At 32.9% G+C, this 17,107-nt stretch overlaps 1 protein-coding gene across 1 annotated transcript in view; it reads right to left on the bottom strand.

Annotated features, from left to right (window-relative positions):
* Positions 1–17,107, bottom strand: part of LOC134237346 (signal peptide, CUB and EGF-like domain-containing protein 1) — a 44,293-nt gene that overhangs the window by 3,499 nt on the left and 23,687 nt on the right. The window contains exons 7-17 of the mRNA XM_062719451.1: positions 10,780–10,896; positions 10,303–10,419; positions 6,336–6,452; positions 5,995–6,117; positions 5,591–5,707; positions 5,337–5,459; positions 4,523–4,732; positions 4,169–4,288; positions 3,924–4,082; positions 3,524–3,626; positions 3,182–3,285 (exon numbers count right to left, since the gene is read on the bottom strand). Of these exons, the coding sequence (XP_062575435.1) occupies positions 3,182–3,285; positions 3,524–3,626; positions 3,924–4,082; positions 4,169–4,288; positions 4,523–4,732; positions 5,337–5,459; positions 5,591–5,707; positions 5,995–6,117; positions 6,336–6,452; positions 10,303–10,419; positions 10,780–10,896 (1,410 nt within the window). The remainder of the gene's footprint in view (positions 1–3,181; positions 3,286–3,523; positions 3,627–3,923; positions 4,083–4,168; positions 4,289–4,522; positions 4,733–5,336; positions 5,460–5,590; positions 5,708–5,994; positions 6,118–6,335; positions 6,453–10,302; positions 10,420–10,779; positions 10,897–17,107) is intronic.

The following is a 17,107-nucleotide window of genomic DNA, read 5'->3' as shown; positions in this document are numbered from 1 at the left end:
AAAGCATCTATGGGTGAAGGGGAACAAAAATTGTGAATTTCACACCCTGCCACACAGGGGCCTGAGGGGTGGGGCCAAACACACAGGGACATCAAGCAGTCAAACTGTTTGCATGACACACATTGGTCCTCTACCAAAATTGTGAAATTCATGGCCCTGGGGTCAGGGGTTCTAGTGCTAGGGCAGGGCTAAATAAGTATATAGTGAAAATGCATTATTTCTTTGAAAATCTTCTTCTCTGCTCCTGGGTATTAAATAAACCAACTAAGTAGATAGTTATGATGAGCATGAGTGCCTCTATCAAAATTATGAATTTTATGACCCAGGGTCAGGGGTTCTGGTGTTAGGGCGGGGCTCTTTTGATTATATACAGTGAAAATACATGATTTCTTTGAAAGTCTTCTTCTCTGCCCCTGGGTATTAAATAAACTAACTAAGTGCATAGTTATGATGAGCAAGAGTGCCTCTATCAAAATTATGAGTTTTATGAGAGGGTTCTGGTGTTGGGGAGGGGGGGCTCTATAGATTATATAGTAAAAATACATGAATTCTTTGAAAATCTTCTTCTCTGCTCCTAGATATTAAATAAACTAACTAAGTGCATAGTTATGATGAGCATGAGTGCCTCTACCAAAATTGTGAATTTTATGACCCAAGGATCAAAAGTTCTGGTGTGGGGGGGGGGGGGGGGAGGGGCTCTATTATATAGTGTGAATACACAAATTCTTTGAAAATCTTCTTCTATGCTCCTAGGTATTAAATAAACTAACTAAGTGCATAGTTATGATGAGCAAGAGTGCTTTTACCAAAATTATGAATTTTATGGTTCCAGGGTCAGGGGTTCTGGTGTTGGGGGGGGGGGGAGGAGGGTGCTCTATTGATTATATAGTGCAAATACATTAAATCTTTGAAAATTTTCTTCTCTGTCTCTGGGTATGAAGCAGATGAACTACCTATATAGTTATGATGACACTGGGGCCCTAATCTTGCAGAATTGTGAATTTCAAGGCCCCAGGGTCAGGGGTGGGGGTGGGGCTCTACTTATATACTGAAAATGAATTAATTGTTTGAAATCTGCTCCTTTGTATTTATAAATCATTTATTTATTTTTTGATGGGCAATTTTAAGGGTGCCTTTTTAAAATTTGTGCAATGTGTGGACCTAGTGTCAGGGGTTTATTTCACAGTGTTAGGGGCACTACTGATTATTGCTGAATATTACTGATTTGTTGGAATGCATTTTTGTTCCCCTACCTTGCGTATGGGTATTCAGTACCCCTGCAAGGTGATCATGAATAATTCATGAATTTCCTTGAGTTTTTCATGAATTTTATTCATGAAACGTTCATGAAGATCCTATGAACTTCTTATTGGACATTTTCAAATCAATAAACCAAGCTAAGCAACTGCTAAGTGTATTGTTATGATGATCAATGGTGCCTCTTTCAAAATTGTGAATGCCATATAGCATCTGGCTTAAAACGTGAATCAAATTCAATAATTGGAAAGTTGTTGCAGAATGCTCAGGTGACCTATAAGGCCCGTGGGCCTCTTGTTTAAAAATACTTTTGCCTCAATAATTTAACTTAATTTAGGATAAAACAAGTTATCTAGGTTCTTAGTCAGGATGAAATAAATTTAGTTGCAGTTGTAAAAAACTCACCAATTGTCAAAATAAATTAATATCTAGTAATTTTACTCTAGAATAAAAATCAGTACTTACCACATGCCTGTTCTCCCATTACACTGCCAGTGGGACATTTATAACCATAGACCTTTTTCGTTTTTAGTGATCTTTTAGCAAAAGACACATCTTGCTTATCATATCTGAAATAAAATCGTTTGATCAGATGAAAAATTAAATAATAGTTCACTTTTATAAGCATGTTTTAGGTCACCTGAGTAACTCAGGTGACATATTGCTATCCGTTTTCGTCCGTCGTCCGTCGTGCGTCGTGTTTTAACATTTGAACATTTTCAGCTTCTTCTCTGAAACCACTGTACCAATTTCAACCAAATTTGGTATACAGCATCTATGGATGAAGGGGAATAAATTTGTGAATTTTATGGTCCCCCCCCCCCTGGGGCCTGAGTGGTGGGGCCAAAATCACCAAAATTATTGCAATCTTTAAAAATCTTCTTCTTTACTCCTGGATAAGCAGAAACTGTTTGCATGAATGTAATGCTAATGAGTTTAAAAAAGGAATTCATGGCCCCAATTTGTTAGTGTATATAGGTGAAAATGCATTTCTTTGAAAATCTTCTTCTCTGCTTCTAATATTAAATTTGTGTTAATTTTGAAAAATGCCACTTCCAAAATTGTGAATTATTTGGGGTTCTGATGTTAAATGTTTGTTATAAAAAATGCAATAATTCTTAAAATCTTCTTCTCTGCTACTAAAAAATAAACTAATTAATACTTAGTTATGATGAGCAAGAGTGCAACTAAAATTGTGAATTTATGGCCCTAGGGTCCTGGTGTTACAATCAGATCATATAGTGAAAATGCATTAATTCTTTGAAAATCCTCTTCTCTGCTCCTGGGTATTAAATAAAGTAAGTACATAGTTATGAGAGGAGTGACTTTCAAATTGTGTTTTATGCCCTAGGGTCAGGGGTTCTGGTGTTAGGGCGGGGCTCCATATGGTGAAAATGCATTTACTTAAAATCTTCTTCTCTGTTCTGGGTATTAAATAAACTAACTAAGCACATAGTGATGCAATCCACTTCAAATTATGAATTCATGGCCATTTATGTAACAGGGCTCATATCACCAAAATGCATTTATTCTTTGAAATTTCATTTCTGCATAAAAAACTAAATTATGATGAGCAAGAGTGCCTCTTCCAAAATTATGAATTTTATGGCCCCAGGGTCAGGGGTTCTGGTGTTAGGGCGGGGCTCTATTGATCATATAGTGAAAATGCATTATTCTTTGAAAATTTTTGCTGCTTGATAATATAACTTAATTTAAAATAAAGCAAATGATTCCAAAATTGTGAATTTGATGGCCCCAGGGTCAGAAAATAAAGCTTGCAGTTTTATATAAAAAAACCTTTTCTTTTGCTATTTGCCAAAGTTATATATATATTTATGATGAGGAGTAACTGTATTTTTTATGCTCTGGGTCCGGGGGGGGGGGGGTTTAATAAAAAAAATTAATGCTTTGAAAATGCACTTACCACATGCCTGTTCTCCCATTACACTGCCAGTGGGACATTTATAACCATAGACCTTTTTCGTTTTTAGTGATCTTTTAGCAAAAGACACGTCTTGTTTATCATATCTGAAATGATATCGATTAATCAGATAAAAAATTAAAATATTATATTCTTTAAAAGAAATAAAAAGCTTTTTCTATATCTTTTAGCAATTAAATACATGTGTTTCTATATCGTTATATAAAAACAACAATTGAAATTGATTAATTCGTAAAATGTAAACAGCGTTTAATTTTCAATAAGAAACTTTCAAATAAGTATAAAATCGTTTTATGTCAGTAATTTTATATTGCATGCATATACCTAAAGAAAAGCTGTGCTTTGTTTGTCATTTTTCTAAGTGTTTTATAAGCTTTCTTCAGGCGTCTTTCTGTCCTTTTAGTTGTACAGGGAATGTCACATTTTTCTGTTGAGTTGAAATCATTATTTTATTGTCATATTTCCAAGTATTCCAATATTTACACAATAAATAGCTGTTTTTCATATCTATTATTAAATAATTTTCTTATAAACAAGCTTTCCCTATAAAATAACATACACATGTACAGCTATTTGAATATGTAATAGCTCTTTTTAATTGTTTAGTGTATCTTTAAGGATTTGATGAGATAACCATTGTAAAACTACACATCGTATCATCTTGTTATTAAAATACATGTATGTTTTCCAGAAACTGCCCTTTAACCATTAAAACAGCTCCTACTAGTTATTGCAAAAGGTTCCACTTCTAATTCCATTTTGCCAGCTATAACTGTTTTCGAAACATCTCTTGCAAGTCTTCGGAATTTCTTTGGAATGTGCTTGCAGTCTATTTGAACGTAGTTTATTTTGCACGAATTTCTGCATTTGAATTTCTTTAATGCTGCAAGAAAAATAGAAAGTATTAAAATGCTTTCTCACTCTTATTCAACATTGCAAATATCAAGATTAAAATAACGAAGTACGTACTGTTAAGTTGAGTTGTAATGTTTTGTTTTACTTCTTGTCGAAGGCGTTTCTTAACCCGACATCTAGCGGCCACAAATACAAATCTTATTGTTTTGGTTACAGCTGGAGCATGCGTATTTGCTGTTGAAAAAAATTTAAAAACGTAAAATTTTCCTTATATTTGTACATATATCATATTTAAAATTTGATTTGTTTTAATGCTAGGTTCTAATAATAACAGAAAGCAGAGGTTGAGAAAAAAACATTTGTCTTAAACCTCAGCATAATCGTTCTATTTTTCATCGCTTAATGAACTCCTTAATTTATTTGAAATCTTCGATATAAATTTAATTGCACTTTAAAACTTGCTTTTACCAGAGCAAAATGGCAGGTCTATATTTTTAATACGATGAGACCATCTGAATTGTGTGCTAGCACCACACGTGTAGTATGTACTACTTTTCAGAACACCGGACGGATGAGTGTTGGCTTGGCATTGAAGAGAACAATACTGATCGGCTCCCGACTGCCTGCAAGTGGCCACTGTCTTTGCAGGGGTTTCAAAGGGCAAACATTTGTTCCACTCTGTAAGTAACAAAAATAAGTACATTTTGAAATATATGTAGATTTCTTATTCGCATGTGCTGAGGTAAGAAATAGGGATTTTTCATGGTCTGATTGCAAGATTGTGTTTTCATTAATGTCTACATCGACGACAAGTGGATACTTTTTAAAAAGGAAAATAACACCTAAAATGAGTCCTTACGATGCTTTTCTCTTTAAATCTTAGAAATGTACAAAGTTAATAACTTCATCCCATTTCCAGAATGGTTCTCCTTGATATCATATTCTTTATTGATTTATCAGATTTAAATATTTAAGTCATATTTACGCCAATTTTATAACTTTGAAAACATTGAATTTGGAAGGCACAATTGAAGCCAAACAGAAAAATCTTCTTTAAAAATATATAAAAGATAATGAAAAGGCGATTATAATTGCAATATTGAAACATTGAATGATAAGAATCACACAGTCTTGAAAGCGAATATCTGTCTCCATATTATCACATGTATGCCAGAAAAATAAATACACTGTATGTGTTGGTATATTTTTAAGAATTTGAAAATTTTTAAAAGCAGTTTTCCAAGTCCAGACAAACATCTCCTTGGCTGATTAGAACGCTTACCTACGCAATCTTTTCCATTAGAATGTATTTTATAACCAGTTCCACAGAAACACCGGTAGCTTCCTTCTGTATTCAGACAAGAGTGCTCACAGCCGCCATTTTCATCCAGGCATTCATTCTTATCTAGCAAACGATGTCAATTTTTTAGGCAAATGTTGTACTTATGCAATAATTATCTTACTGTTTGATTTTAAACATTAAAAAGGTCTCACGAGGAATGAATTGTATAATATATATAAACACATGAATGATACCTGCACAGTGTGTAAAGCCGTATATTTGATATCCTTCTTTGCAGGTACAGTAAAAGCTTCCAGGTGTATTCACACAGTTATGGTCACATGTTGTATTGAGTTCACATTCATTGATGTCTGTTAAAGGTAAACAGATTAACATAAGTCAATATTATCACTGTAAAAATTTAAGGTAAAAATACTTTTGTCCAATATTTCTATTGAAAAAGTATAAATGCTGTATTATTACGACAAAAATTATTTTATGTTTTGCACATTTCTTTGCTTTTGCATGCAAATATCATTAGCCCAAATAATAAGGGCACATGCATTTGCTAGGAAAAAAAGACCATATCTTTATCGAAATATAAAACTTGAAAAAAATATTGCTTGTTACATACACTGCATTGGTAGTCCTTACTTACCGATGCAAACCCGTTGATTATACTGGACTTTAAAACCTTTTGGACAAACACACTCAAAGCTTCCCTCTGTATTCAAACACTTATGACTACAACCCCCGTTATTGATGGCACATTCATCTTCATCTAAAATAATAACCACAAATGCTCTATGTTAGGTCAAAAAGAAGATATCACAGGACGAAACTCTGCCATTTATTTTACTGAAAGGAAACTGAAAGTTTACTGAAGTGTGACTCAATGACAGAGCCTTCAGTCACCGTTTATATAATACCAGAGTTTCATCCTGTGCTTGCTATATCATTTCTGAAAGCGAGATTTCAGAAATGTATATAATGACAAACCTAGACATGTTTTTCCGTCTTGGTGCAGATGGAAGCCCGTTGGACACTGACATTTTGGTCCCTCCCTAGTGTCTATACACTCCCTATCGCACCCGCCGTTGTTTACATCACAGGATGCTGAAACAAAATGGTATCAAATTATTAGTTTCGAGATAGATTTATGTGAGTCAATAGTGAAAACTGAGAGTTTAAAGTAAAATTTAATACATCAATACATCAACAGTCACGTTTGACATCGTTTCGCAAGTTTTATATGGTCGATACAGTGACCTCGCTAGAAAATACAGCCTATCGTGAAGTCAAATGCTGAATGATGTCCAACAAACTTATTGTTTGACAATTATTTACAAAATGAATTGTCTATAGTGTTATATCTTTCCCCCCTCGATCATGACAAGGAACATACAATGGATGTGACCGGTCGGCTAGGGATGCTTGCTCTTCTGTTGTACCTGATTCCACCTCTGTTTTGGAGTTATGCCTTGCTCCTGATTTTTTCGTAAACTGACTTTGAGCTTAAATACTGTGCGTTATTTCCATAAATCATTCCTCCGATTTTAAATTTGAAGTTTTTTTTCAGAGGCAAGTATGTGCTGGAACATAGGCTTATCCATGGTCGGCAATTTTTATATGACGGTATATTGTAATGATTTGTAGATAATTCGCACGCAGTTCTGACCATTCCTATTGTAATAGACAGTAAAGTTGACAACACATATAGCTCAACCCACTTTTTAAACTCACATGGTTTTTCGCACAAATTAAAGTCACATTGTTATAATGCAAAATTGTGCAATGTGACATCAAAATACCGGTGTATTTCAAAAATGATTTATAACTTAATTCTGATCATATTTCATAACTTTAAACATGATTCACACATAATAATTGGTAGGATTGTTATATGCTCTTCGATGATATATTATGAGAGTTTCCAGATGGTTTTTTCATGGTTTCTCGTCAAATGCAACTGTCTTAATTTGTATCCGGTCATTTTAAAGCATACTTTTGCCTTGCGTAAATACAGGAACAGTGCAGCTCATGTAACTTCTGTATTTTTTGTACATTAATATGACACTAAGGCGCAAGATGATAGAAGTATTTCTCATCTGTTCGACTGCGATTTGTGAAAAAGGTGGCATTTTTTCAGGGTAAATTCCTGAAATCTAGCATCATGAAAGATACCTTCCAACGCAAAATTTCAAAGTTTCAGACCATAAATGTAAAAGAATTTTCTTTTTAATATTTACAATTTACTGTGGTGCAAGATAAACAATACTTTATTATCCCATCTTACACATGATTTCTTTATGCAGTTTTGTCATTTTTCGGCGCTGCATTTAGACAAAACCAAGACAAGTATGGAAAATGTGCAAAGTACCTAGAAAAAATACTCATCTGTAGGAAGTCAATTTGAACATTTCAACCAAATAGTATCATAGAAAGTTCGATTAATTAATTGTTAAACACTTATGATAGAATCATACACATTTTACATCATACATTTTATAAACAAATTTCCTTTCGGGACATTGACTTTCAAAACTTAAGATAATGATTTTAGAGAAAATGCACCTTTGATTTGAAATATTTGATAATATAATAGTTATGTCTCACACTGAATCTCGATAATTTTAAGTTTTATTGCAAGAAAAATGTGACTTTAATTTGTGCGAAAAACCACGTGAGTTTAAAAAGTGCGTTGAGCTGTGTACGTATATTACATGTATTATTTGTTTGTTTGTTAAGCATCTCTTAACAGAATTTTTCAATCATATTGAGAAACCAACACATGCCGGCGGAGGGCTGCAAATTGAGATTTAAAGTAGTGTTAACATTGTGGACGAATTAAATAAATTTGCACCATGGTTCCAATTTACTAGCACTTTTGAAATGAAAGAAATATCAAAACTCATAGTACCTTTTCGTCCTCGAGCAATTTGGGGTACCATAAATTTTACATGTGAGAAGAAAAATGACCTCGCTCAGCCAGGAACACCTATATAATATACTTTTTGACGACTGAAACTGTCGAATAAAAGGGACACTCTGTACATGTGGATTTATATGTTTGTTTCATGACATAATAAAATATTTCTCTTTTGAACTTGGTGCACTTTGATATGTAATGAAATGGTCCAAGATCCGCAGACATATCAATTACTAAAGTTGGACTGCCAGTAAACATGACATTTGGCACTAGACCCCTTGGTTCCGTAAAGATATCAGTTATAACCTTTTAATTGGAAATCCTATTAAAATGTCATTAAGACAAGACTTTTATGATTTTTAAATGACTGCTCGTATTATCTAACTTGTTAGAACATTGCAATAAACTGTCATGGTATTTCGACGAGGAAAACTATTCTTATTCCATTGTTCAATGCAAGATAAAAAGAATGTTGGATATCGAGCAATTTTAGCTTTTTGAAGGTTTACTGATTATTTCCACATAAAGGGTATAACAATAATGATCAAACAGACGAAATGTAATGTGCCAACTGAAAATGAGTGCAATAATTATTACAAAAATGATTACATCAAGTTGTTCGGACATTTATTACGGTCTTATACGACATCTTGAATTTTTTTTCGGTTTGATTATGCTTATTGCTGTTTATGTCACATTGCTATGCTGTGATATAGATATCTGTTCATCGAAAGACTATTTTTAACCAGATAATTATTTTCTTTATGCAATACTTTTTTTACGTTTATCAATTCATATTCAAATAAGAATTAAGAAAGAAATAAGAACAAAATTAATCTGAAACATATTGATTTCCAAATAATTGCCATATTTATTTTTCAATGCATTTGTTTTAAAAGGAATATTAAGTATGAATTTACGATATATATTCAAAATGATATAATCCACCTATGTCTCATTTTTAAAACGTGCTTTACACTACTGGTATACTAGGGGGTATCAAAAAGTTCGTGGACTAGCGCCATAAAATTGAAACCGCTTTAGGCACATCAATGAATTTTAAAATATCTAGTGATAATCATATTTTCTATCTATAGAATAAACCACAAATCAAAAATTTTATTTTGTAATAAATTAATAATGTTTTTGTAAGCAATTGTATGTCGAGGCGGCACAACTTCGAACACGTTTTTTCCACTTTAGTATAGCTGAGAAAAACTCTTTTGATAAGAACAATTGATATTCAAAAATCCCGTTAATTCAGGTGTCGGGACACTATTGTTCCATAAAACAAGGAATTTTTACCTCATTCTAGAAGTTCTATGAAAATTTATCGTAAATTTTGCATGGAGTGTCCAAACAAAATAATAAGGCCTTGAAAATGACGTCAAAAAAGGGGAGGGGTTTCCTTTTCCAACATTCTACAAAATTTGCCCCTGAAAAAAAAACTGGTTTAGACCTAGAAAATGTTTTAACTGGCTACAGAGAAATAAAATGCACACAGAGTACTTGTTTTTAATTCCAAAAGAGAGTCAGAGAGAAAAAGGATGCTCAAGAAATGTCGATTTGTAGTCAAGATGTGAAAAATCAATCACGTTAAAAAATGACGTCGTTCATGTGTTGTAGAAATTAAACTCCAAAAAGCAAAATATGTTGGCACAATCAAACGATGATCTCTCCTAATGTATAAATCCATTTACAATATTACATGCATTGAAAGCCGCTGTTCATGACATTGTAAAATCATATAAATAATAGCTCCTGGGAATCTCATGAAAATAAGTGTATGTTGTAGAAGAAGCAGACATTGATAAACAATGACGTTGTCGGAGCTCACGAAACTAACAGCGACTGCGCCAGATGATCATATAAAATCGTATTAATTTTATGATAATTTGGCACCTAAGGAACGTATCAAGCTAAAAAACATTTCTTCAATTTTTGTTGTTTTATGTTCCTTATAAATTTTGAAAGCACAGACTACATAGTATTTATTTTATAGCCTCAGTCCACGAACTTTTTGATAACCCCTCTTACCTATACATGTCTTATTATTTTCCATCAGTAGGTATTTTGGAGCACAGCTGCAGACTGGTCCAGATGGAGAATTTGTGCAGTTGTGCTGACAACCTCCATTTCCAACAGCACACGTTTCTGTTGCAAAAATAGAATCAAAGAAATGTTGTTCATAATTGCCGATTCTAATCAATTTTTAAGGTAAGTCATTTAGTCATAAGATACACAAAAAAGTTTGTAGTCCCCCGAAAACAGGTTTTGATGTAAAAAAGTGGGTTTATAGAGTTCATATACTCTATAAATTCAACAGCTTCAAAGTGTTTTTCGTAAATATTACAAATATTACACCAAGGCGTTTCCAGAACAATTATTATAACGATGTTAAAAAATAACAATTTAAAGAGCATTTTCTGAGATAACTTTGACTGAAGCATTTCGGTATTTCTATGTCAAAAAAGATTTGTTAAGAGAGGAATACCAGAACGCATGCGTACTAACGTTGACACTGTTTTCCGTCACTCATCAGGGTATACCCTGTTCTACAAGCGCATTGAAGACTAGATCCAGAGCTACAGTGATGGTCACAACCCAAGTTCTCTACGCACCACGTTCCAACTGAAAGAAAAGTAATAAGGTCCCTTGAATGTTTGACATTAACATGCATTCTCTGTAAGCACCAAAAAATCTTGGAAACGACATATCTCCGATTTTGATGAAATTTGCACCACAGGTGCACCTTGGTACAAAACCAGCAAATATGGTGTTAGAAGTTTCCCACGTGCACCCGGTTGCCATGGAGACGGATCCATTGAATTTGGCCATTTTCGGCCATTTTTGACCAAACAAAAACATGAAAATTGAGGAAATATGAATGCATTTTTATCTTTATGTAGTGAACTCAAATATAAATCTTTGTATCATAAGAAAACATCAACTGTTAAAGAATACAGGGCATATAACCAGTTATTCCAGAATTGACCCCACTCTTAGAAAACGGTTCTGCAAAATAGCATAGTTTCTCAAAATGTGAGAAATGGAAAATTTGGCATTTTTTGAGAAATTTAAGGTTAAATAAAAAAAATTGTCTACGGAAATTTTTCAAATCATATGCGTGTCGTCAAACGTCAGTATTAGTAGTGTTCCCTCATGAAAAAATTGGAGTGGGATCTCAATGCTATCTTTAGTAACATGTATCTAAAAATAGACATATTTCAGAAAAATCCAAAAAATGAAATTTGGGCAGAGTTTAAGATGCCATTGCTAGGTAATTATGAAATATACTGTAAACCTCAATATGCTAATGTCAGAGACTGGACACCAATAACTACCATGCATATTATTTTCAGGGATTTCCGTTTTCTATTTATAGCTTCAAATGCCTAAATATAGACATGTCTCATAAAATGATGAAAAATGTCAATTTTCCATCATTTTGAAGCTCCACTGAATCATAAATAATAAAAATATGGATCTCTCCAATATTTCATCAATAAGAACAAGGAATAGTATAATATCTCACAAATTATTGAGGACAGGCTCTCATCTCTATAAATAGTACAAATATCTAAAAATAGACACATGTGAAATTAACTGTTTAATGTTGATTTTCTACCAATTCTCAAATTAGAGATGGGAAATTTACCGACTTTCTGTCATTAAATGTAACTGATATTATGTGACTGACAAGAACAAAAGAACATTCAATGGAATGCAGCATGATAAGCAGAGGTTTCCATTTCTATTTATAGTAACACATGTTTGAAAATAGACGTAATGCGAAATATCGGGAAAATGTCGTTTTTTGTACTTTTTTCTAAAATTTTGGATGAATAATTGCTGACTATCTGTTTTTAACTGCTATTGGCATATGGTGACCAACAAGTAAAACAAAGCCTTATATCAAATACAAAATGAGAAGCAGTGGTTTCCATTTCTATTTATAGTAACACATGTTTAAAAATAGACGAACTGCAAAATATCGGAAAAATGTCGTTTTTTGTACTTTTTTCTCACATTTTGGATGAACAATTGCAGACTATATGTTTTTAACTGCTATTGGAATATGGTGACCAACAAGTAAAAGAAAGTATATACGAAATACAGAATGAGAAGCAGAGGTTCCCATTTCTATTTATAGTAACACATGTTTGAAAATAGACGTGTTGCAAAATATCGGGAAAATGTCATTTTTTTTGTACTTTTTTCTAAAATTTTGGATGAATAATTGCTGACTATCTGTTTTTAACTGCTATTGGCACATGGTGACCAACAAGTAAAAGAAAGCATTATATCAAAAACAGAATGAGAAGCAGAGGTTTCCATTTCTATTTATAGTAACATGTGTTTTAAAAAAGACATACTGTAAACTATCGCAAAAATGTCATTTTTGTACTTTTTTCTAAAATTTTGGATGCATAATTGCTGACTATCTGTTTTTAACTGCTATTGGCATATGGTGACCAACAAGTAAAAGAAAGCCTTATATCAAATATAGAATGAGAATCAGAGATTTCCATTTCTATTTATAGTAACATGAGTTTTAAAATATACTTACTGTAAATTATCGGGAAAATGTAGTTTTTTTCTACTTTTTTTCTCACATTTTGGATGAGCAATTGCAGACAATATGTTTTTTACTGCTTTTGGCATTCAGTGACCAACAAGTAAAAGAAAGAATATATGAAATACAGAATGAGAAGCAGAGGTTTCCGTTTCTATTAATAGTAACACATGTTTGAAAATAGACATGCTGCAAATTCTCGAGAAAATGTAGACTTTCGCACTTTTTTCCTAACATCAGGGATGGTCAAAGTGCAGACAAACGGCTTTTATTTGTTATTGACAAAATATGACTAACGAGTATGAAAGAAGCTTTAGCTAAAGTGTAGAAGAATAATGTTTAGGGGTATTTTTACATTTCTGCCTATAATAACACATTTATAAATAATCAGGAATATAAAGAATCGTTCGTTTTTCTCAAATTAGGGATATGAAATTTGCGGTCAAACTTTCATTAGCTGTAACTGACATGGCTAATTGTATTCGGCGCTCCAACACGTCCACCTCATTCCAGTACATGTATCACAAAAATATATTCTCCCTGCATTAAAACACTCAAATGACAGCGATTTTCTTAATGAATTAAGCATTATCGTTTATATTCAGGTCGACAGCCCGAGCCCGATTGAATTTTTTTTGTTAGGTGCATCCAGAAAATTTCACTAGGAGGCGGTGAATCAAATCACTATGTCAGTTTAAACTAGAACTGTCAAACGGGACTAAATACCCCCGCTGGGTTTTTCCAGAGGGGTTAAATCATGAATATTTAATGGATCTTAGAGAAAAGTGAAATGCTAAAACATTTTAATGCAAATGTAATTTCTCATAATATTTTCATAAATGAAACGAAGGCTCATCCTTATAAAAAAAAAACCAGACTAAATATACGGACCAGACATGAATTATGAACTTTTTCTGTCAGTGACCTTGGATTAATGACCTTGGATCAAAGTCATGACAGAAAATCAGATAATAAGCAAGGTTTGTGTGAAGTAGTAGATTGAGGTTTAGCCATAAAAAAGATATGGACCAGACACATATAATAAAATTTTTTGTGGCTTTGAACTTCCCATAATGATTTTGCGTCAAGGTCATGACACACTCTTAGGTCATGAGCAATCTTTGTGTGAAATAAGAACCTACCAAGTTCATCCGTAAGAAAGATATGGAGTGGACACGAATTATGAAATTTTTCTTCAATGACCTTGAATTTCCCAAAATGACCTTGGTTCAAGGTCATGACACCCTTAAGTCATGGACAGTCTTTGTGTGAAATGAGAACCTACCAAGTTTATCCATAAGAAAGATATGGACTGGACACGAATTATGAAACTTTTTCAGTGACCTTGAACTTCCATAAAAGACCTTGGGTCAAGGTTATGACACAATCTTAGGTCATGAGGAATCTTTGTGTGAAATAAGAACATGCCAAGTTTATCCGTAAGAAAGATGTGGACAGGACACGATTCAAATTTTTTTTTCAGTGATCTTGAACTTCCCAAAATGACCTTGGGTCAAGGTCATGACACACCCTAAGGTCATGGGGAAATTTTGTGTGGGGTAGTAGATTCTAATGTTCCTCATTAAGGAAGATATGGACCGGACACTTTTGCACAGACAGATGAACTGATGGACAGACGGACAAGCTGATTCCTATATACCCCCAAACTTCGTTGGGGGGTTAATAAAGTTGAATATTCCAGGGATTCAGATCACCTTTGATCCATGCATGCTTTACCAGAATTTGTTCAAAAGAAATCCGAAATTTGCCCAAATGTTTTGAGTTGGCTTACTTTCGATTTCTCTCTCTCTCTATACATGCATATTTCTCTAGAATTTAACTAAAGCATTTAAAAATATTTGTTGTTTTGGTTTTATAAATTTATTTTACGTATAAACATACATGTAGTTGCTGAAACCGGGGGGGGGGGGGGTTTCAAAGATAGACATCATATAGGTAATAAACATTTGGGAGTAGATTTAGCCCCCCCCCCCCCTTTAAGCAGGCATGTTGCAGTGTAGTCGAATTAGGGTAAGTGGTAGTGTTTGAAAGAAAAAAAATGGTACTGAAAGAAGTTCGATCCCCCTCCTATGAAATAGGATTTCATGTTTGGACCCCCTCTTCACTTTTAATTTGCTTCCGACACGAATTTTGTTATGACCCTAGAGTTTTATCTCCTTTTTTAAGACTTTATTTTCATGTGATTGTCATGGCAATAAGCTGTCATACATTGGTATCAGTGTTTGAAAAAGATTCCTTGTTACGTTTTAAAATACTACTACTACTACTAAAAATTAACTTGTCTTTATGAGAGGATGGGGAGTAACTTTAGTTACAGAAATGGCTTTGATATTAATAAGTGTTTAAACAAACTAATATTGATCAGAAATATAAATTATTAGCTTAGTGAAAAATCGAACAGAGAAAAGGTATTATTCCTTCATTCAAGGATACTTTGTGGCAAGTTAAATTGAAATTGACCCAGTGGTTCTTGATAAGAAAATGAAAATATAAAAAGTTTACAATGAGAACGACAACGACTGACAAGGCACAAATGATCATAAAAGCTCACTTGAGCCTTTATTTTAAAACATATTACTATAAATAGAAATGGAAACCCAGCTTATTATGCATTTCGGTTACTGCTCTTTTGTACGTGTCGGTTACATTATGTCAGTTACAGCTAATGAAAGTTTGACTGCAATTTCCTATCCCTAATTTGAGAAAATAGAATGATTCTATATTTTCTTGATTAATTGCTGGATGTCTATTTATAACTATACGTAAGTATAGGTGGAAATGGAAAAATACCTTTACACATTATTCTTATACATTTTTGCTAAAGCTTTTTCATGCTCGTTAGTCACCTTCTGTCAATAACAAATATCAGCAGTTTGTCTGCACATTATCCATTCCTGATGTTACGAAAAATGCAAAAGTCTATATTTTCTCAAGAATTTGCAATATGTCTATTTTCAAACATGTGTTACTATAAATAGAAATGGAAACTTATGCTTCTTATTCTGTATTTCATATATGCTTTCTTTTACTTGTTGGTCATTGAATGCCAATAGCAGTAAAAAAAACCTATTGTCTGCAATTGCTCATCCAAAATGTGAAAAAAAAAGTAAAAAAAAACTACATTTTCCCGATAATTTACAGTATGTCTATTTTTAAACTCATGTTACTATAAATAGAAATGGAAATCTCTGCTTCTCATTCTGTATTTGATATAAGGCTTTCTTTTACTTGTTGGTCACCATATGCCAATAGCAGTTAAAAACAGATAGTCAGCAATTATGCATCCAAAATTTTAGAAAAAAAGTACAAAAAATGACATTTTTCCGATAGTTTACAGTATGTCTTTTTTAAAACACATGTTACTATAAATAGAATGGAAACCTCTGCTTCTCATTCTGTTTTTGATATAATGCTTTCTTTTACTTGTTGGTCACCATATGCCAATAGCAGTTAAAACAGATAGTCAGCAAGTATTCATCCAAAATGTAAGAAAAGAGTACCAAAAAAATGACATTTTTCCGATATTTTGCATCACGTCTATTTTCAAACATGTGTTACTATAAATAGAAATGGAAACCTCTGCTTCTCATTCTGTATTTCGTATATACTTTCTTTTACTTGTTGGTCACCATATTCCAATAGCAGTTAAAAACATATGGTCTGCAATTGTTCATCCAAAATGTGAGAAAAAAGTACAAAAAACGACATTTTTCCGATATTTTGCAGTTCGTCTATTTTTAAACATGTGTTACTATAAATAGAAATGGAAACCACTGCTTCTCATTTTGTATTTAATATAAGACTTTCTTTTACTTGTTGGTCACCATATTCCAATAGCAGTTAAAAACAGATAGTCAGCAATTATTCATCCAAAATTTTAGAAAAAAGTACAAAAAACGACATTTTCCCGATATACCGCATTACGTCTATTTTCAAACATGTGTTACTATAAATAGAAATGGAAACCTCTGCTTATCATGCTGCATTCCATTGAATGTTCTTTTGTTCTTGTCAGTCACATAATATCAGTTACATTTAATGACAGAAAGTCGGTAAATTTCCCATCTCTATTTTGAGAATTGGTGGAAAATCAACATTAAACAGTTAATTTCATATGTGTCTATTTTTAGACATTTGTACTATTTATAGAGATGAGAGCCTGTCCTAAATAATTTGTGAGATATTATACTATTCCATGTTCTTATTGATGAAATATTGGAGAGATCCATATTTTTATTATTTATG

Source organism: Saccostrea cucullata, unplaced genomic scaffold (assembly GCF_032062105.1).
Source record: "Saccostrea cucullata isolate Sc308-1 unplaced genomic scaffold, CSIRO_AGI_Scuc_v1 ctg235, whole genome shotgun sequence".
Classification (NCBI taxonomy): Eukaryota; Metazoa; Mollusca; class Bivalvia; order Ostreida; family Ostreidae; genus Saccostrea; species Saccostrea cuccullata.
This window is presented reverse-complemented; position numbering and strand designations above follow the sequence as displayed.